This window comes from Canis lupus, chromosome 11 (genome assembly GCF_048164855.1).
Source record: "Canis lupus baileyi chromosome 11, mCanLup2.hap1, whole genome shotgun sequence".
NCBI classification, from domain to species: domain Eukaryota; kingdom Metazoa; phylum Chordata; class Mammalia; order Carnivora; family Canidae; genus Canis; species Canis lupus.
In genome coordinates this window covers 71845394-71865729 of record NC_132848.1, presented here as the reverse complement: position 1 = coordinate 71865729, position 20336 = coordinate 71845394, and the positions used below count along the sequence as shown (strand labels likewise).

At 56.3% G+C, this 20336-nt stretch overlaps 2 protein-coding genes and 2 long non-coding RNA genes across 4 annotated transcripts in view; 3 read left to right on the top strand and 1 right to left on the bottom strand.

The window, feature by feature from the left end:
• Positions 1 to 270: 270 nt before the first annotated feature.
• Positions 271 to 7726, bottom strand: LOC140600461 (uncharacterized). Its single transcript, XR_012003738.1, has 3 exons — positions 4484 to 7726; positions 3151 to 4171; positions 271 to 931 (listed from the first exon to the last, which is right to left on the bottom strand). It is a non-coding gene; the product is annotated as an uncharacterized lncRNA (long non-coding RNA).
• A 3074-nt stretch (positions 7727 to 10800) lies between these two features.
• On the top strand, positions 10801 to 15319 carry LOC140600462 (uncharacterized). Its single transcript, XR_012003739.1, has 2 exons — positions 10801 to 11430; positions 14551 to 15319. It is a non-coding gene; the product is annotated as an uncharacterized lncRNA (long non-coding RNA).
• LOC140600486 (uncharacterized) lies at positions 11895 to 15319 on the top strand. The gene is made up of 3 exons (XM_072768764.1): positions 11895 to 11982; positions 12442 to 13306; positions 13722 to 15319. Exons 1-3 carry the CDS (start codon positions 11895 to 11897, stop codon positions 13801 to 13803), a joined length of 1035 nt encoding a protein of 344 aa, XP_072624865.1. The 3' UTR covers positions 13804 to 15319.
• A 1520-nt stretch (positions 15320 to 16839) lies between these two features.
• Positions 16840 to 20336, top strand: part of TGFA (transforming growth factor alpha) — a 78750-nt gene continuing 75253 nt past the window's right edge. Inside the window, exon 1 of the mRNA XM_072768740.1 lies at positions 16840 to 17155. Within this exon, the coding sequence (XP_072624841.1) occupies positions 17116 to 17155 (40 nt within the window). The 5' untranslated portion in view covers positions 16840 to 17115. The remainder of the gene's footprint in view (positions 17156 to 20336) is intronic.

The window sequence follows — 20336 nt, the reverse complement described above, 5'->3', positions numbered from 1 at the left end:
TTAAAATTTGCCAAGAAAGTAGATCTTATGTTAAGTGGTCCTACTACACATGCACACTTTTATATAATAATATAAATACTACTACTACTACTACTACTACTACTACTACTAACAGACATGGAAGAAAACTTTGGGAGGTGATGGATATGTCTATGGCTCTGATGACGGTGATGGTTTCACTTATGCCCCAAGTTGTATGCGTTGAATATGCACAACTTTTTACATGTCAATCATAACTCAATAAAAAAAACACAATGTAGTGACATATAACAATAATTATTTTACTATATCCTTTTGTTCCTGTGGGTCAGGAATGCAGGCAGGACTTAGCTCTATGCTCCTGGGGTCTCATGCAGTCGTAGTCGGATGATGGCTGGAGCTCGGACGCCGGGGAACTGGAGCCTCTGGGGCCTTTCTCTCTTTTCATGAGAGATACTGCCCTGTAACTGATAGAATTATGAATAGCCCTTCACTTTCACTCTAAATAGGATAAATTAAATGATCACCCTAGGAAATACCACGTCTTCTTGCATTTTATTGAAGTGCTAACCTTCCTGAAATTTGCTTCTAGTTCTACCATAGGTTGTTCCCAAGAATCTTCAGAATTCTATTGATCCGTAGGATTTTTTACATATGCCCCATTTTCAGGTGTAAACAGTAGGACTTGGGTTTTTTTCCCCTTCATCTTGAACGAAGATGGTCTTTCCAGATAGATGTTGGTCATCAGGGAGCAAAAGTGTGTTGCCCTCGGCCACATTCTCAGTCCACTGTGTGATGAGCGTCTCCTCTTCAGCCCTGGAGTACGAGCTGGCACGCAGAGCGTCCAGATCAAATTTCAGTTTCTGGCAGGCACGCACCTGCCGTGGCTCCATTCTCCTGAGGCAGCACGTTCCCCCACCTAATTCTCCAGTCGTCTCACCCGAGGAGTCACCTGCAAACCCACAGTGGATAGTGCATACTGCCATTAGTGAGCCTCCTGCCCCCACCCCTGCCTGTTGTGCTTAACTTGTGAATAAATAGTGCACCTCCCAGGATATAATACAAAATTGCTGGTTCTCCTTCCTCCCATCCCTCCCCCATGTGTCCACACACTTCCTGACCAGTTATTTCCTGGGAGGAGCTGCCTCCAAATAGATGCCGCATCAGCATCCTCGAAGAGCAGCACTTCCATGGCATGAATATCCGCCTCGTGTTCTACTAGGTACAGACCTTGAATCTCCGGGTCTCTGACAAAATGTAGGGCAACTGGCTTCCTCTAGACCTCTATTGCGTGAGATTTTACCTGCATCGCTTTGCACCAATCCCACGTGTCCCACTTTAGAATTCATGAAAATGCTTTCTAAATTTACTTAAACCATTGATTGGGTTGAAGTTTCTAGTATTTTTTGAGTTCTTGTCTTCCTCTTCATTTTCATAAATATCATTTAAAAAAAAAGTTGGGCCGTCTCATTCGCTGCTGGCTAAATGGCATTTAAAGCTAGAAGTCACTTCTCGGTGGCTACCTATTTTTATATGTGTGTCATTAGGGAGAGAGGCAAGTTGCCAGAAATCTGTGAAATAGGACTGTTTGGTTTGGGTTGGGCAAGGATGGCGTAAGGAAACAGAGTCCAGGCCACAGAGAGGGCTATTGTCTCATCACGTATCATGAGCTATTTCTACAGGACCTGATTTTGTCCACACACCTCAGATGTCACTCGCGATTTCATCACAAAAAGACCCCTCTTCCTACCTCCCCTCCCTCAGGAGACGCTTTTCTAACCACCGAACCACCGCCTTTCCCACCAGTTGAAACCCCAGAGAGTGGAGGCCTCCCCGCAGCACGTTCTCCGCGAGGTGAGAGCTGCAGTGCCCACTGCTTGCTTCCCAAGCCTGCTTCCTGGGTTTATTCTTTTGCAAGCATTTGACCAGGTGGTTAAAGTTGGGAAAACACAAGAGAAAAGGGTGGTCTGGGGGGACCCTCAGAGGTAGAGGGTGAGCTTCATCAACATATCTAATGCAGAGGGGCTGGGGCTCACCCTTAGCAAAAGGGTCTCTATTCTTCTTACCTTTAAAAAAATCCCAAACACCAAAACACCCTTTTTTTTTTTTTTTTTCAAAATTTGTGATTTTAGACTTGCAGGGCTGAGGTAGACTTCTCAAAAACATGTTGGGTGGCGGTAGTTTTATGATTTTGCTTTGGTAAAAGCTTCCAACAAGGGAGTTTGTGTTATCGGAAGATCGAGGAATTTTTCAAAGATTCACTCATTTATCTGTGCAGTGAACATTGGTTGAGAATCGGCCACATTGTAGGCTGTGCTAGGTATGCAAGTTTCCAAAAGGGGAAGGTGGACGTAAAACTGACAATTTTGGAAGTCCTTGTGTAATTGTAATTGTGGTGTGAGTATAATGGTCATGAATTTAGCTAAAAGACCCCTCTACTTCTCCTACGTCAAATTAAATATTGCTTAAGAATCCACGTGCCCAGGTTGTTGAGGTTCACCCTGGTGGTTCCTGCTACCCTGGAGCTGATGCCATCCAGGAAAACAGGGTAGGGCCCATAGCTCAGGCCGGATGGCTCCCACTTTGGCGGCCCCGTATCCTGACCCGCGTGCCCCTGCAGCGGCAGTCCATTCTTCTGACGTTCCATTCTCTCCTGACCACGAAAGGCCACCGAAGAGCCCACGTTGGGAGACGGAGAGCCTTCAGCCCCAATCCCTCATGGTTCCAAAGTCCACTTTGGCTTGGGAGCCCAAGAGACCTAGTGAGGGGTGGGGAAGCATGGAAGGGCGTCAGTATCTGCACTTCGGGGTCAGATAAAACACCCTGAGATGGGAACAAAGGAAATACTAGGAGCGCCCTTGAGAAGCCGGCACGGTACTAGCAGAGTCCACGGGTGGCCTTGACCGTGTCTGAGCAAACAGGAGCCTGCCTGGAGGACATTTAGGCTGAGCCAGGAAAGGGAGTAGGAGTTAACTAGGAAAGTTTTAGACTCAGTAGCATGGAAGGGCGCGGGGGCGGGGGGTGGGGTGGGGGCAGAGTCTGTGTGTGTTCTGAGAATGTTGTTGCGGGTGAGAAGTCTATTGATGAATTGGAAGGATGAACTTTTGATTATGATCATGGCTTGGCGAGTTGGGCTACTTCAACTAAATCTCGTGTTGAGATATTTCTTACCTTCCTGGAACTTTTGGAGACATTCCCAAGGAAACAGGTGTTGGCTCTTGCTTCCTAGCTGAGTTGTGTAAGCGGCAAGGCACCCAGAGAGGTCTCCCAAATTTTAGGTTGTTCAGAATGATCTACAGGTAAATCATTAAACGTGTTCCAGGCTCTTCTTTGTTCTGCCTTCAATTTCTTTCAAATCATTCACCACCATCATACGTGTGAGAACGTGTCTGCGGGTGAGATTCCTGTGTGCGAAGAGCCGCGCAGGTGGAGCCCCTCCCAGAGGAAGGCATGCTCGTCATTCCTCGCGCCCTTAGTCACTTGCTGCTCCAGCTAGCTGCTCGTGGCTGTCATGTTCTAAGGTTGGTTTATTGTTTTTTTTTAATTGTTCCTTTCTCTCTCTCGTTTTTAAAATAAGTTTTTAGGAATAAAAAATGGGCAAAGCCAGCTTTCTTTTCAGAATCAAAATGCCAAACAAATGGAAAAATTATGGTATTTAACCTTTCCCAGTTTGAGCCCCCACAAATAAAGCAGCCAAGTCTTACATTTTCTTTCTTTTTTTTTCCCCTAGTTTCACATTTTCATCAGCCCTTTTACATACGATCCATCTTCTCTAATTTGGTTCCAAGTTTCAACTTCATTGCCAATTTTGCCAATCCCACTGTTACTTGGAAAGAAAAAGCTTTCTCTGTTACCCAGAAAACTATAGAAAGGACAAAGTGGAATATGAGAGTCAATGTGACTCATGGGGGCCACTTAGTCCTCATGTGAATCTGGTTGCTAACATTTCTATTATTTTGTGACAATGATGCCCAACTGTCATTTCTGTGAAAAACGGGGGGAATTCCTTTCTTTTTCATGCAGGTATTACATAAAACAGCAGTCTCATCAGCTGAGCTGGCAGGGAAAATCCAAAGAGGCCAAGAAAGTTCTGAGATCTGAATAATTAAGGTCACAAGAGGACCATGTCTTTAATTCCTCTTTGCTGAGGGTCCTGGTGGTGGTCACGCCCTCGCCTGGAGGGAGGGACGGCCTGTAAGAGAGAAGCAGTGACTTTCATTTAGCTTGTGGAGGGTACAGGAGGAGGGCAAATGTGTACCGAGCCCACTCTGGGCCACGCCCTGGACTTGGAACTCAGGGGCCAAGATTCGGATGCTCGCCTCGACTCCTCCTGGCTGTGTGACCCCGACAAACCCCCCAGTCCCCCGGGGTCTTGGTAGTACGTCTATGAGACAGGGCTACACCCGCAGCTCACCACACAAGGTTGAGGTAAGGATCAAGTGAGCTAATTATTCGGAAGCTCTGTGTAAGCAGTAGCACGAGCGCGAGATGTTGGTTATCTTACTCGGTGTGATCCAACAGCGATACCGCAGAACCTGTCCCTCCTAGGAGGTCCCGTCCGGGGGAATTCCAAGGTCTCGCCCAACTGGAGAAGCAGGTCACTTGGCAGATTCCTGTCTGGCATCAGGAAGCCCGTGCTAGCCAGCCGGCCAGATCGTCGTGATACCTAAGTCAAGGATCGGGCGAGAGCTACCGGAGGCAGACACACTCGTTCTTCGATGCAGGATGCGGTCTCAGGACGCAGGTGAAGGCTGGGTCACCGGCAGGAACCCGGTTGTGCTGAGCTCTTTCCTACTGTATTTGTAAACGTGTATTAAAATTAAATTAAATCTATTAAAAACCAGAGATCCAGCCACATGAGAGTAAGAAGTAGAACGGCAGCACAGAGTACCCCTCAGGCCAGGACTCCTGTTACCGTGGTTAGTGGAGAAGGACATGCGCGCTCCCAGGGGAAAAAACGAAGTGAATCCCGTGTGCACAAAGGCCAACTAAATGTAGATTAAAACCAATAAATAAAATGTTGACATACTGTCCTAAGACCGAGGGCAGCATCCAAGACCTCACCCGTCGGAACTACGTGTGCAGTCACCGGAAAGCTCCCCGCGTCCCGTTGCCGGTGGCCGGCGGGAGGCGGCGGGACAAGGCCGAGTGAGGGCAAAGGGCGGAGGTCGGCGCCGTGGGGCGCGGGCGGCCAGAGGGGCAGGGCAGAGGCAGGGCCGGGAGGACCAACAGAAGGTTCTGGAGCTGGTCTACAGCCAGAGAAACGGCCGTGGTGACGTGTCGCGCAGACCTCCAAACGACCTGTTACTGACCGTGCCTTCCGGTTATTTCTCAGAGGAGTCACTTCTGTTCTAGAAATAGCTCATCTCCCCATCGTAGGGAGAAATGCTCCGTCTCCCCTGGAACGCTGAGAAGTTCGTGACGTGCGGCCGAATGGCTCAGTGCGATCTCAGCTACGTCTCGAGACCCACTGGCTTGCTCTTCTTCTCCGCTCCCGCGGGGGCCGCTGACAGCTCGGCGGCCCCGGAGCAGTGGGCACCGGCCCTGCTGGGGGTCGGAGGGCCCAGGCTCCAGAGAGCGTCCCTGCAGGAGCTGACTGAGGAATTCTCCGGATCTGGCGCGTGACAAGCGGGTGTCACTTGAGATATGATGTCAGAGGCAGGCAGGGGACGATTACACGGGTATGAGCTAGCCTCACCTTTCTCACCTTTCCCTCCGCACCTACCGCTCGTTGGCACACCGCGCACAAGGTGGTGGGGTCACCTGCCATCACGGTGGCCCTTCTCGGTCTCACACGTCCAGAGGGCCCGTCAGACTCTGAGGCCGGGACGGATGTGCGGCGCAGAAGCCCCTCCGGTGGGGCTCTCCGTCCCCCTTTGTTGTTGATACTGCAGTGGCTTCTCGAGAACAAGCCAGCGTCAGGCCGGACACCTCGGTCCCCCGAAGCGGGGCTTCGCCAGGGCAAGGCATGCCGGGTGCCGCACCACCGTCCCGAGCCAGGCGTCAGGCTCTGAGTACCCCTCGTCTGGCTCCGGCCGCATCAAGGGCTCCGCGCCGAGGGGCAGGGTATCCCCGGGGTACGGTGAGAGAGTCAGCACGTGGGAAGGCTCGGGAAGCTTTGGCTCGGTAGTGCCAGGACTGGGATCCGAACCCAGAAACTACGAAAGCCCGTGCCACTCGAGCCGTGTGACTGCGGCCTTCGGAGCCCAGGCCCCGCAGTCTCGCAGCCTTTTGATGCAGAAGCATCTTGGCTTTTACGGTGTAAAGAGTCCGTTGCCCGAGAAGCCCTCCACACTTCTGCAGGCCTCCCCAAGAGACGGGGATTGGACGAGGAGCTGAAGGGAAGAGGGACGAGGGGCGGAAGGGAAGGAGGCCGGGCCGTGGCCCCGAGTCTGTGGGTACTCCCAGCCTATGCTGGGCTTGTTGCAAAAGGTCAAAGGTCACTTGTTCCAGCTGACCAAGGCACTGGGAATGCCCCATTTCGTGGGAAATGAATGGACGATTGAGGTGCCTACTCAGTCACTGCCACTTCTTAGCTTTTAAGCCCCATAAATCGAAAATAAATAAATAAATAAACAAACAAGGAAGCTCTTTACGACTCCCCTCAGCCATCCAGCGTGATTGATTTTTATTCAGGGAAGATGCCAAAAAGTCCCCGATTCACTACAATTTGCTTTTTTTTGTAAGAAGCTGAGAAGTGGGAAAACTCAAATGTTTTTGCTGTCCTTCATCTGAACGCTTCTAATCCAAAGTAAACAGGGGACCTCTGTCCTTTGTGTCGGACGGTGGCAGACACAGGGCCCTTGTCCGCGGAGCGCAGACGGGCCCATCACAGGCCCGGCGCACACTGGGGCCCTGTGTCCCTGGAGCCATGGGGCCTGATTCCTGCCACCATGGCTGTGGCGCCCGCAGTTGGTGTTCACTCTTCAGCCGCCGCCACCCCGCGATCATCTCCACCGCGACAAGAAAGGAGAGACCCCCCTGGCTTTCCCCGCCACCCCGAATCCCTCCAAACCGCCTTCACTGCCTTCCTCTCTGAAAGAAACCAGGGCTGCGCCCCCACGGCCTGGTCTGCTTCTCCTCGCGCGGATCCCGCCGTGTTCGGGGCCGGCCGGCACGTGGCTCCTGCACACCGGCTAGGGATGCGTTGTGAAGAATCCCCCGGACACGGCAACTGGATGAAAGACTCCAGTGTGAGACGTGGTGCAATGAACGTCGATGAATGCTCATTTCAGCTGCTGCTAACCCGGGTCCTTGCGTAGCCTCAGGAAGCCTGTCCACTCGAAGAACTCGGCCTGTGAACGTAGGCAGACGTAGGTATGGACGTAGTACAGCAGAGCAGTGCGGAAGCGCGGGGAAGACGCCTCACAGTTTACAGCAGAGTCTCTGCAAAACGTACATGTGACCCCAGAACTGATGATTTCTACCGACTTGGCTGGGGAAATACCGAATAGGGGAACCCGCTTCCCACACAACTGGTGGGAGCGTTCAGTTGTTGAACTTTTCTGTAGGGCAGTTGGGGTCCTATCTCGTGTGTGCATGGGGGTGGGGGGGAGGGTTAAAATACGCGTAAGAACCTACTACGAAGCTAAAATAATGCAAAGCAGTTGGGGGACAGAGAGAGACAGATTAGTGACAGAGAATGTAAAGCCTGGGGCGGGCGGGCCCAAGAATAGAGCAGATCTGTGGTGCGGTGAAGGGATTAGTGCAAACCCGCAGAAACAATGGGGAAGGGGCGCGGGGCGGGGGGGGGGGGGCGGGGGGGGGCTCAGCAGTTCAGCGTCTGTCTTTGGCCCAGACCGTGACCCCGGGGTCTTGGGATCGAGTCCCGCGTCAGGCTCCCTGCATGGAGCCTGCTTCTCCCTCTGCCTGGGTCTCTGCCTCTCTCTGTGTCTCTCATGAATAAATAAATAAAATCTTCGGAAAGAAAAAAAAGAAAGAATGTGGAAAGTTAATGAGTACCAAAAACCTTAAAGTCCTCCACCACCAAACCGAATTGTACCAAGAACGTTCATTTGCATCGTTGGTTGCTTCCTGCCTGCTAACAGGAATGCTTCTAAAGCTGCAAATTAAGGATTTTATCGGTGCCCATTTGACACAGGTATTCCTTATGCTAGTGAAGTAGCCTATTTCTAGTTAACTAAGAAATTTTCCCATAACTATAGAGATAACTATATTTTATCTTTGATTTTAAAATGTGAAAAAGATGTCTAATTACACGTGGGACGTGTGTTAACTAGACACCTTGTGGTGATCATTTTGCACCATATACAAATATTGAATCATTATGTCATGTAGCTAAAATTAACGTGTTATATGTCCATTATATCTCAATTTAAAAGGTAATTATTGGGATCCCTGGGTGGCACAGCGGTTTGGCGCCTGCCTTTGGCCCAGGGCGCGATCCTGGAGTCCCGGGATCGAATCCCATGTCAGGCTCCCGGTGCATGGAGCCTGCTTCTCCCTCTGCCTGTGTCTCTGCCTCTCTCTCTCTCTCTATCCCTCTCTGTGTGACTATCATAGACTAAAAAAAAAAAAAAAAAATTCTAAAAAAAAATAAAAGGTAATTATTTACCTTGATAAAATATTGCCTGAATTACCAGAATAAATTCTGCTTGGTCACAGGAAATTGCGTATTTTGGTTTGTTCGTTCTTTTTTTTGCTAAGTAAGCTCCATGCTCCAAAACAGGGCTCGAACTCACAACCCCGAGATCAAGACCTGAGCTGAGATCGAGAGTCGGCTGCTTCCTCCGCTGACCCACCCAGGTGCTCGGGTCGTAGTAAATTGGTTTAAATAATGTTGTGAATCTGACGTGCTAGCATTTTATCTACCTTTTTTCATCTGTGCTCTCAAGTCAGATGGGTCTGTAGCTTGGTTTTTCACCTTCTTTTTGTTTATTTTTACTACTTTTGTTAGTCTGAGATACCAGGGTTACTTTAATTTGAAATACTGAACTGGGTGGGGTGCCTGGGTGGCGCAGGCCGTTATAGCACCCCCTTCTTAGTCGGGCTCAAGTGCCGATCCCAGGGTCTTGAGATCCAGCCACAGGTCGGCTGGGTCAGCCAGAGACTGTCTCTCCCTCGCCCTTGGCCCCTCCCCCTTCTTCCTCTCTAAAATAAATAAATCAATCTTTAAAAAAAATGGAAAGAAAGACTGAATTGGGACGCTTTCTATCCACTTTTATGTTCTGGGCCGTTTTAAACAGCAAGGACATTAGATTACGCAAGAACTAAGAGAAATACACTTTATGACTGTGGAACAGGCACCTTTCATGGAGTAATTATCTGACAATTTTTCCTTTTCTCCTCTGATTCTTAGTCTTTTCCAGTTTCTACTTCTTAAGCCAATTTGGCATTTACATCTGTGTAGAAAAGTGAATCATTTCAGTGAGATTTTTCAAATTCATTGAGTTACACATACTATATTCTCATAAATAAGAAATCTCTTCTGCGTATGTTCTATCCTACTTCTCATCCGCAACACCGTACATGTTTCCTCTTCACTCTTCACGACTGGTCTTGCCATGCTTTTACTATTCTTCTCAAAAATGCTCTTGCATTTATTCTCTGGTATTTGCTTTTCCTAATTCATTAATTTGTGCCTTAATTGTGACCCTGTATTTCTGCCTTCCTTAGATTTCTCTTTTTTTTAATTTTCTATTTCAGTTAAATTGTTATTTCATTTACTTTGTTATTTCTTTTTTTTTTAAATATTTTATTTATTTATGACAGATACAGAGAGAGAGAGGCAGAGACACAGGCAGAGGGAGAAGCAGGCTCCATGCACCGGGAGCCCAATGTGGGATTCGATCCCGGGTCTCCAGGATCACGCCCTGGGCCAAAGGCAGGCGCCAGACCGCTGCACCACCCAGGGATCCCTACTTTGTTATTTCTTAATAATAAGATTTGTGGCTACAGATTTTTCTTTGCATAGCTTTGGCTGAATCTCAACTGTTTTCATCACTTACTTTGTAGCACGATTTTAATTTTCTCTTCGATCCTACAGTAACTTAGGAAAAAAACCTTTCATTTCCAAGTGACTGTATGTAAATTGTCCTTTTGTTATTAAGTTCTAACCTAATTGTATTACAGTTACTGACTGTAGCCTAAACAGTTTTTCCTTCTTGGAATTTGTTAAGGTTTCATTGGAGGGTCGGCATACAACGGATCCTTAAATGTCTTCTAAGGATACTGGAAAGGAATGTATTCATATTTGCAGAACAGGACACCTTGCTCTGTATGTATTAGATTAATTGTATTAGATAAACTATTCGAATTCATCCTGACTTCACCTAATGTTTACCGTTTTCGGGTACCACAGGCAGAAAGAGACGTTCAGGCTTCATAAAACACAGCCATTATCTATCGCTGCGTAACAAACCAGCCCAAAATTTATGGTTTAAAACAGTGACATTTGATTCTTTGTCAGGGTTCTGTGAGTTGCCTGGTTCCGCTGTCACAGCGAATGCGGCTGGCGGACCGGCCGGCGCTGGGCCAAGGAACGGCGGCTTGGTCCTGCTGCGTGCGGCCTCCCGTCCTCTAGGAGACGCGTTGCGCTGCCTCTCCCACGAGGGCAGAAGCGTTCCAGGAGAGCGAGCTCCAATGCACGGGAGCGTTTCTAAGTCTCTGCCGATACCACCCTGTTGACTAAAGTCCCACTGAACTGAGCAAGCACGTGGCCCAGGGTGGGAGGCGACGGTACACGGCCACGGGTAACCGGGAACACGCTTCCACGGGAGCCACGAAGGTGACCTCGGCCACACAAATGGGTCATAATTTGTCCTGTAGTTCTCCTAGATCTCTAATGGTTTTTGCCAAAATAATCCTGTTTATATACTCCTTTTTTTTTTTTTTGGTGCAAATTTTCATTTTCTCGTAATGATATTATCTCATCAGATTTCTTTTACTTGGCATAGACAGGGCAGTTGTGTGCGTGTGTGTGTGTGTTTAAGATTTTAATTTGTTTATTCCTGAGAGACCCAGAGAGAGGCAGAGACCCAGGCAGCGGGAGAAGCAGGCTCCACGCAGGGAGCCCGACGCGGGACTCGATCCCGGGACCCTGGTCACCGCTTGAGCCGAAGGCGGACGCTCCACCGCTGAGCCGCTCAGGCGTCTGTTTTGCATTTATTTTTTCTTCTGTTTTTTGATTTTTGTAGCAGCGCCGAGTGCGGCCCTTAAAAGCCCCGCGTTGTATTTTGTCTTCTAAAAGGTGAGTTAAAACTGCCAACGCTCGGTGGGAGCCCAGATGCCTCCGTGCTCCCTGCGCCCATCCAGCGTCCGGGCTTCGCTCCTGGCGGTTCCCTCGGACTCTGACACTTCCTCCAAGGGTCTGGATCCGTGCGCGCGTCTGCCGCGGACGAGAACCGCCGGCGGCTCCTCGGCGCAGCCGGACCAGGTGAGGGCGGTCGGCGGCTCCGCCGTCCTCCGCCTCCACGGAGCCCGGGCCTCGAGGTGAGGGCGCGGCCGGGCCGCAGCTGCCCCGCGGGTCTCCCCTCAGGCGTCGTCTCCGGGCGCCCGGCGGGGGGGGGGGGGGGGGGGCGGCCCTCAGGCCCAGGCGTGACCCCGGGTCGCGGGATCGAGGCCTGCCCGACTCTCCCCGCGCCGCCGGGCTCCCCTCGGCTCCCCCGGGCGCAGGACGGTGTCCCGGCACCTCGGCCCCGACGGAAGGAGGGCGGCGGCCCCCGCGGCGGCCCGGGGAGCGGTTCCTCCCCCACCCAGAGGCCTGACGGGGACCCCCCCCCCCCCCCCGACATTGCTCTTACCGGGCGGAGGGGCGGAGGCAGCCGCGGAGAGCCGGGCCGGCCACGCCACCGGGGTCACGGCGGGGTCACGGCGGGGTCACGGCGGGGGTCACAGAGACCACGTGTCCCGGTGTCCAGAGGTCAGTGGCCTTCTGCGGCCCCGCGGGGCGGTTGATGCTCGTTGGAGGCGCAGCCCCTGCGGCCGCCCGGGGCGGGGGGAGGCCTTCAAGGACCACGGCCCTGGGAGGACAACCGCCTGCCCGCGAGCCTCCCCCCATCCCCTCCCCCCTGCGGTTCCCCCTCCCCCATCCCCTTGCGCCCCTCCCCTTGGTCCCTCTCCCCCTTCCTCCCCGCTCCCTGTCCTCCTCCTCCCCTCCCCTCCTCCCCCCTCCCCATCCCCTTCCCCCCCCCCGCTGTCCCTCTCCCCCATCCCCTTCCCCCCCCCCCGCGGTCCCCCTCCCCCTTCCCCCTCCCCATCCCCTCCCCCCCCGCGGTCCCCCTCCCTCCTCCCCATCCCCTTCCCCCCCAGGGTCCCCCCCTCCTCCCCCCCCTCTGTCCCCCTCCCCCCTCCCCTTCCCCTCCCCCCCGCGGTCCCCCTCCCCCTCCCCCCTCCCCTCCCCCCCGCGGTCCCCCTCCCCCCTTTCCTCCCCACTCCCTGCCCTCCCCCCTCCCCCTCCCCTCCTCCCCCCTCCTCCCCGCCCCTCGCCGGCCCTGCCCGCAGCCCCCGCCCCTCGGGGTGCCCCGGGGAGCCCTACCGCCGGCGGCTGCGCTCTTCCAGCTCCCGGGTCTCGTCCCCGCAAGTCCGTGTGTCCTTCCCTCGAGCTCGAGGCGAATTCCCGGGGTTCTTCGTCCGACTGGGCGCCCCCGGGGAGGACGCCGCGGGGCGCCGGGGCCCAGGCGAGGCGCAGGGAGAGGCCGCGACGCGGGCGGAGGGCGCCGCGGGCTCCCGGGGCCGCCGCGGACTCGACCTGGGACCCGGGGTCACGGCCTGGGCCCCCCGGAGGGCGCGTGTGTGCGTCGGGGTGCGGCGCCCGGAGCCCCCGCGGCGGTGTAGACCGTGACGCCCCGGGCCGCGGAGGGACGAGGCAGCCCCGCCGACCTGCGGGCGGGGACCGCGGACGAGGACGAGGCTCCGATTTCCTGGGCTTAGAGGCAAGCGCTAGACTGACGGCGGAGGCCGCAGACGCCTCCCGGGCATTGCCGTGTGCTCCTGGACCCCCTGACCCAGCAGACCCCCCCCAAGCACAGGTCTCCAGTCGGTCACCTCGGGCCGGTGCCCCCGACCGCTGCTGCCACCGCGGGAGGCCCCAAGCCGCCTTGCTCGGGGCAGCGTGTCTGCAGGAATCGCCCCCAACGGCGCTGTGGCCCCGCAGCCGAGCTTCCTCCCTCGGAACGTCCAGGCCCAAGCAGCGCCGCGGGTCCTCAAGAGGTTGGACGGAGGGCTTCCCCCCACCCGGCCACTGCCCTGCGGGGCATTCACCCCAAAGACACAGATGCAGTGAAACGCGGGGACACCCGCCCCCGGTGTTGGCAGCGGCAGTGTCCTCGGGGGCCACACTGCGGAGGAGCCTCGGGGTCCTGGGAGGGTGAGCGGATGCAGAAGCTTGGTCTGTACACACAGTGCACCATGAGCGGCCTCAGAAAGGATGAACACCCGCGGGTGCTGCGCCGGGGTCGGACCTGGAGGGCATGAGGCTGAGTGACCTAAGTCAGTTAGAGAAGGACAGTCATCCTAGGGTCTCACTCATGGTGGAATATAGGAAATCGTGAAAGGGACCATACGGTAAAGGAGGGGAACTGAGTGGGAAAAATCAGAGAGGAAGGCAAACCATGAGAGACTCCGGACTCTGGGAAACAAAGGGTTGCAGAAGGGGAGGCGGGCGGGGGGATGGGGTGATGGGTTGACGGGGTGACGGGCGCAGAGGAGGGCACGTGATGGGGTGAGCACTGGTGTTATACTATATGTTGGCAAATTGAATGTACGTAATTTTTTTTTTAAAGGAATCAAATCCAAAAAAATAAAAAAGAACGTCCAGGCCATTTACTCACCAGCATGTTGGGTAACTGCCGAGCTCCACAGTAAGCTCAGCTGGCTTGAATCATTCAGGAAAGACTCCGAGGCTTGCGGCCCCAGTCACTTCCCAGATGAGTCAGGAGAGAGGGAGAGGCTCATTGCAGCCAAGGGGGGTGACTCCTTAAACACAGGCCCCGTAACACGTATGTAGACGGAAAGAAAGGGAAAACGGACAGTGGGATGTTACCAGCCTGAGAACACCACCAGCTCTCTTGTGCGCACAGGGAGGAGAGGCTGACGTTGGCTTGGCACAGGAGGGGCCGTGCTCGAGCTCGCGGCCCAGGCGTACTCCTAGAGCGAAGGCCACATGTTCCTCGGGTACCACAGGCACCTTCAGGGCCTGGCGAGACAGCTGCCACGCCGCGAGGCGCAGAGCGCCAGAACTCCACTCAGCTCAGCCGGCGTCGTAGTCCACGCTGCTGACACACGGAAACATCACGCCGTCCTTGGGGGAAAAGGATTTCTTGACTTTAAATGGCATCCTGAAATCCCCTCCCCCATCATTCCTTTTACAGGCTGAGAAACTAAATTCATCGTTCCTGAGGAAGCTGTGAAACGACCCCATAGGAAGGCACGCTCGCACTCACACATACACACACGCTCACAGCAGGCGCGAGCAAAGGCACGATACGGAAATGATAAAATAAGGGTAATGCCAGCAAATTGAGAGAGAGGAACGGTATTTCCACTGAGAGAGATTTTCTTTAAACAACAGCTGTAACTTCTTAAAAAAAAGATTTTATTTATTCATTACAGACACACAGAGAGGCAGAGACACAAGCCAAGGGAGAAGCAGGCTCCCTGCGGGGAGCCTGATGTGGGACTCGATCCCGGGACCCCAGGGTCACACCCTGAGCCGAAGGCGGACTCTCAACCACTGAGCCACCCGGGCGCCCCGATGACTATAACTTTTGATAAGGGATACTGCGCTAAGCATGCAGATGAATGCTTGCGCCTAGTCCCCACATCAACCCAATGAGTCCAATATCATCCTTCTTAAAAGTGTGGAAACTGAGGCAGCTTAGCAAAGAAGCCAGCACATCGGCCTTGGAACCAGCTCCTCGTGCTTTCTAGGTCAGGCTCTGCCACTTGCCGGCCTTGCAACTCCGGGTTGCTAAACGCTCTAGGTCTCATTTTCAAATAAAAGGAAGATAAGGACGATGGAATCCATCTTGTTGTTGAGGATTGTTGTTGGGAGGATTGAATGAGATCTAGAAGATCCCAAGGCAGGGTGTTCGCATGTTAGGATATCAGGATTCCTCATAGCTCTATAAATAAATGTTCAAAAATTATCTCAATTCAGTTCACCAAGATGTTTTGTAAGAAAATGCTGATGATCTGTTCGACATGAGTGAGCTGAATGGTTCATAAAACCGTGGATGCGGACTGGCTCTTGAACACGTTGGCGGAGAATTAAGGATTTCAAAGCACTGGATGTACTTTGATTGGAGTACTCTGTAGTTTACTAGATACCAAATTATCTCTTGATTAAAAAGATTTTATAGTCCCGAAGGGGACAAGCTCATGGGTTTGATTGTGCTGCTACTTCCCCCCACCCACGACTTTGCGCGCGGGCAGCGGCCAGAGAAGGCGAGGCTGCTGAACCCGCCCCTTGCCAGGCTGGGCAGCAGGCTGGCAGCCAGAGTGGACTTGAGCGCATCCCGGCAGGGAGCAGGCCTCGCTGGGCGGCCCGGAGAACAGGACAAGGGCAGTGAGGACTGACGTCCCCCCTCCCGGAACCGGGCTGGCTAGCCTGGGAAGGAGGCAGAAGAGCCCCCCAACAGGGCAGCAGCAGCCAGGAGGTGGGCCCTGCAGGCGTCGGGGGGCGGGGGGTGCTCCCTGGGCCGGCGGTGGGGACTCTGGAAAAGACGTGCCGCAGGACTCCCCGCACACCTCTCGCTGCAGACTGTCAAGGGCAGGAGGGACAGCAAGGTGTCCTCTGACGGAGACCTGGAAAGCAGTCGTTTCCGAAGGCCTCTTCCAGCACCGCTGTTCCGGCCCAAATGTTGAGGCCGATGGCCCGATGTGTCCTTTTTGAAACGAGGCCCCTCTGCTCCTATGAAACAAACTTAACAAGACTCAACGGTGAGAGTCCAAGTTTTAGGCCAGGAAAACAGCAAGGGATTCCCTCACCCCCCAAAGAAAGTGGGTCCACCCTAAGCAGCCAGGCTGGAGGCGGCGAGAGAGGAGAGGTGGTACCTCAGCTTGGGGCATCCGAGAAGATGGGTCACTTCCTGGGGGCATAGTGTCCCCTATGGCCCGTCCTCAGGGAACCTGGGCTAGTCCCCAAGAAACCCATGGGTCTTCCATTCTCTACCCAGACTGTCTCCACTTGCCCAGATTTCAAGCCACATATCCCCAAAGGGCCACCCAGGCGGCTGCTGCCCCAGCAGCCCCCGTCTGGGTCCCCTTGCTGCGCTACCCTGTTCTCCCCTGGCGGGCTGGGCTGGGTGCGCTGGGGCAGCAGTCATGGTGTGGGACCAGGGACCCCTGAGGGACCCTCCTCACGACGGAGCCCAGGCCCTGTAGGCGACAGGCGGCTGCTCTTTTTTTTTTTTTTTTTTTTTTTTTTTTCAGGCGGCTGCTCTTAACGCTGTGCTGTTGTGCTGTGGCCGCGCGTCCCTGCGGTCACGACCTCCCCACCGGGATGGGGCGAGCTGGGAGACCGGGCGGCGCAAATTCTCTGCTGGGCTCTGGGGAGACCCGCCTCCCGCCGAGTGTGAGCAGGCGACGGCCAAGCTCTCGGGTCCCGCCGCGGGTCCTGCTCCCCACCCCTGCCCACAGCACCCCTGCCCGCAGACCCCCTGCACCGTCCCCGCCCGCAGCGCCCCTGCCCACAGACCCCTCGCAGCGCCCCCCCAGCGCCCCCGCCCGCAGCGCCCCCGCCCGCAGCACCCCTGCCCGCAGCGCCCCCCCCCCCGCACGGCGCGGCGGCTCCGAGGCGGGGTCTGAGGTCTGAGGTCGGCGCTTCCTGCTCCCGCCGCGGGGCTCCCACGTCCCGCTCGCCCCGCCCCGCCCCGCCCCGCCCCGCCCCCGCCCCGGGCCCGTGGGGGCGCCCCAGGCGGGCGGGAGGGGGTCCGCGCGGCCGGGTCGCGGGGGGTGGGGAGCCGACGGCAACCGCCGCCCCGTTTCCGCCCGCCGGCCGCGCGCCAGGGCAGGGGAGCGGCGCGGAGAGCGCCCGGTCCTGCCTCCGCCCGCCCGCGCCGGGGGCCGGCCTTGCCTCGCCGGCGCCTTTTTCCCCGCAGCGCGGCGCCGCTCCGCCACTCGGGCTGGCACCGCAGGTGGGCGGGAGGCCGGGCGCTGCAGCCGCCGCCGCGGAAGATGGTGCCCTCGGCCGGACGGCTCGCCCTGCTCGCGCTGGGTACGTAGCTGCCCGCCCCCCGCACCTGCCGCCCCGCGCCCCGCCCCGCCCCCGCCCCTCCCCCCCCTCCGCCGGGCCGGGCCGGGGTCGCGGGGTCGCGGGGCCGGGGCCGGGGGCCGGGCTGGGCCGCGCGGGGCGGGGGGCGGCGGGGGCGGCGGGGGCGGCGGGGCCCGGGCCGGTGCGTCCGCCTCAACTTTAATCCGCGGCGGGGCGGGCACCGTGGCCTCGCCAACCCGCCAACCCGCCGCCCCCCGCCCCCCGCCCCGGCCCGCGCCCCCCCCGCGCACCTGCCCCCCCGCACCTGGGCGCCCCCTGCACCTGCCCCCCCGCGGGTCCCCGGCTGCCCACGGCGGGTGCAGCGAGCGCCCGCGCCCTCCGCCCTGAGTCCGGGCCCCGGGACCCCCCTGCCGCGGGCCGGCGTCCGGGGCTGCGCGGGCGGGGAAGGGCCAACTTCCCGGAGCCGCGGCGGAGCGGTGCGGCCGCCCTCGGAGCTCGCCCTCGGCGGCAGGCGGGACGCGGGGCCCGGGGCCGGGCCGGGGTCGGGGTCGCGGTCGGGGTGGGGTCGGGTCGCAGCCCCCGCCGGGTTCGTGGGCGCGGCTCGGGCGCCGGGGCTCGCTCGCCGCAGGTGCCCGGGGCTCAGCCCCGCAGAGCCAGTTGCCCGACCCGCGTCGGCCCCCGCGCCCCGCCGTGCGCCCCCCGCGCCCCGCCGTGCGCCCCCCGCGCCCCCCCCGTGCCCTCTCGTGCGCCCCCCGCGCCCCCGCCCCCCAGCGCGCAGACGGAGCCGCGGCCTCCCGGTGTCGCCGGGCGCAGCCGGGGCGGGGGCGGCGGGGATCCAGGCCGGGGAAGCCGCCGAGCACCGGGCGGGGAGCCTGGAGCCGGGAGCCGGGAGCCGGGAGCCGGGAGCCGGGCCGCCCGCGCCGACACTCACCGACAGGTGGCAGGACCGGGGCGGCCCCCCAGCCTCCCTTTCCCCAGAGCCCTTCCAAGTTTCTGTGCCGAGGGCGGCTCTGACCCGAGACCCTGGGGAGGCAGCAGGACCCCGCCGCCCGCCACAGGCCCCCGCGCCGCCCCCCTGCCCGGCCCCCGGCAGCCCAGCCCGCGACCAGGGCAGCGGTGCCCCGGGCCAAGCGCGCACCCGCCTGAGGTCCTCGCCGGCGGTGCCGGAGGCCTTACCATGCCCATTTCACAGACGGGAAAGTGAAGCCCAGAGGCCCGCAGTAGGAAGTACCGGCCGGGGTTATTGGAGTGTGGGACACTGGACGGTTTGAAATGTCAGCTGACTGCGGTCGGTGGAGCCCCCCGCTCTCAGCTTTGGCACTTTTCTTCTTCTTTTTTTTTAAGATTTTATTTATTCACGAGACACAGAGAGAGAGCGAAAGAGAGACAGAGACACAGGCAGAGGGAGAAGCAGGCTCCATGCAGGGAGCCCGATCAGGACTCGATCCCGGGACCCCAGGATCAGGCCCTGGGCCAAAGGTGGTGCCAAACGGCTGAGCCACCCAGGGATCCCCAGAAGGAGACATTGCATGCAGTTGTATACCCCAGAACTCGCTGTTGATTTGGGTCTTCCATGGACTCCTAGGATCTCAAGGTGGCCTGAGGTTATTCGGTGAAAATTAGAAGCAGGAAATGATGAAGCTGTGCAGATTGGAGGGCGCCTTTGAAAGCTGCCCCGCCTCCCCCATCCTACTACATGCACTCATCATGTTATTTTGCCTCTTTGCCCAAGAGCTGAACCTGACCCTTGTTTCCTCCATTGAGAAACAAATGTGTAATGTAAGCCTAAAAAGATTGGCCAATATGTAGAAGCTGGTTCACACGACTCCAAAAGATGAGCAGCTGGGGCGGGGGGAGTGGCGGGGGGGGAAGCAGAGGAAAAGAAGACAGGAGTGCCAGTATTTTATTTTATTTTATTTTATTTTATATTTCTATTTTTTTAAAGCCATCCGTTCCAACGGTTGACTCCAGCTCCTGCCCCCCACCTCGCTTTCTGCTAGATTACTAAGTAGCGCTCAGCGACGCCACATGCATCCTTAATTTGCACATTTCCTCCAGGGCTGCTTCCCTCTCTAATTTTTCTCAAATTAGTTGAAGGCAGTACGGGCAAATCAGCAAATCTGGAAAACTGAGATCGCTCCCCTCCTTCCTAACCCCCGGAGGGACAGTCTGAGAGGGTCCCGGTTGTCTGGAGTCGCAGCCGATGCTCCGGATTCCGTGGAGTGTGAGCCTTGACTGATGTTTTGGCGGAGACGGTGGCTTAAATGGCAGCGCGGGAAACGTCATCCGGGTTCCTGTGGCGCTGCCCTCCTTGGCAGGTGTCCGTCCTTGGCCGGGCACACCTCTCGGGGGCTTGGTGGCTCCTGCCGCATGTCCTCCTCCGTGAGCGGCGAGCAGCGTGTGTGATCCGGGGCAGGTGACTCCGCTTTTCTGTGCTTTGTGTGTCTCCTCTGTGACCCGGTGCCGCTCACAGGGCGGTTGAATATATTCCGTGAGCGTAGAACGGTGTGTGTCTTGTCGTAAGAGCTGCAGTCACCTCAATGCCGTCATCATCATCATCGTTGTTACGACTTTGAGCCCCACAGAATTCCAGATGTCCTAGCAGGTTGTGTCCGTTCTGTAGCTGGGACAGGTTGTCTTATCCCCGCCCTTCCTAAGCCAGGAATTATCAGCTAACCTAAAAACCTACTTAATGATTTTACAGAGTCTCGTTTGCCAGGAGCAAATGAGATTCAAGCAAGTTTGGAATTGTTTTCTTGGGCATCATGAGTTCTTTAATTTTTGATGCAAAACATTTGTATTTCCTCCTTAACGTTCGATGGTCAGTTTATTGAAGTCACACTATGCTCCAGTTTTCTTAGTGGGAACAAAAAAAACTGCATCCAGGGACACCTGGGTGGCTCAGCGGTTGAGCACCTGCCTTCGGCCCAGGGCGTGACCCTGGAGTCCTGGCATCGAGTCCCACGTCGGGCTCCCTGCATGGAGCCTGCTTCTGCCTCTGCCTGTGTCTCTACCTCTCTCTGTGTATGTGTCTCTCATGAATAAATAAATAAAATCTTAAAAAAAAAAAAAAACTGCACCCACCTCACAGGTTGTAACAAGCATCAGATAAGGTGGTAAATACAGAAGCTGTTTCTAAACTATACAGAGAGAGAACTACACACAGGATGAAGTAGGTTTTGTA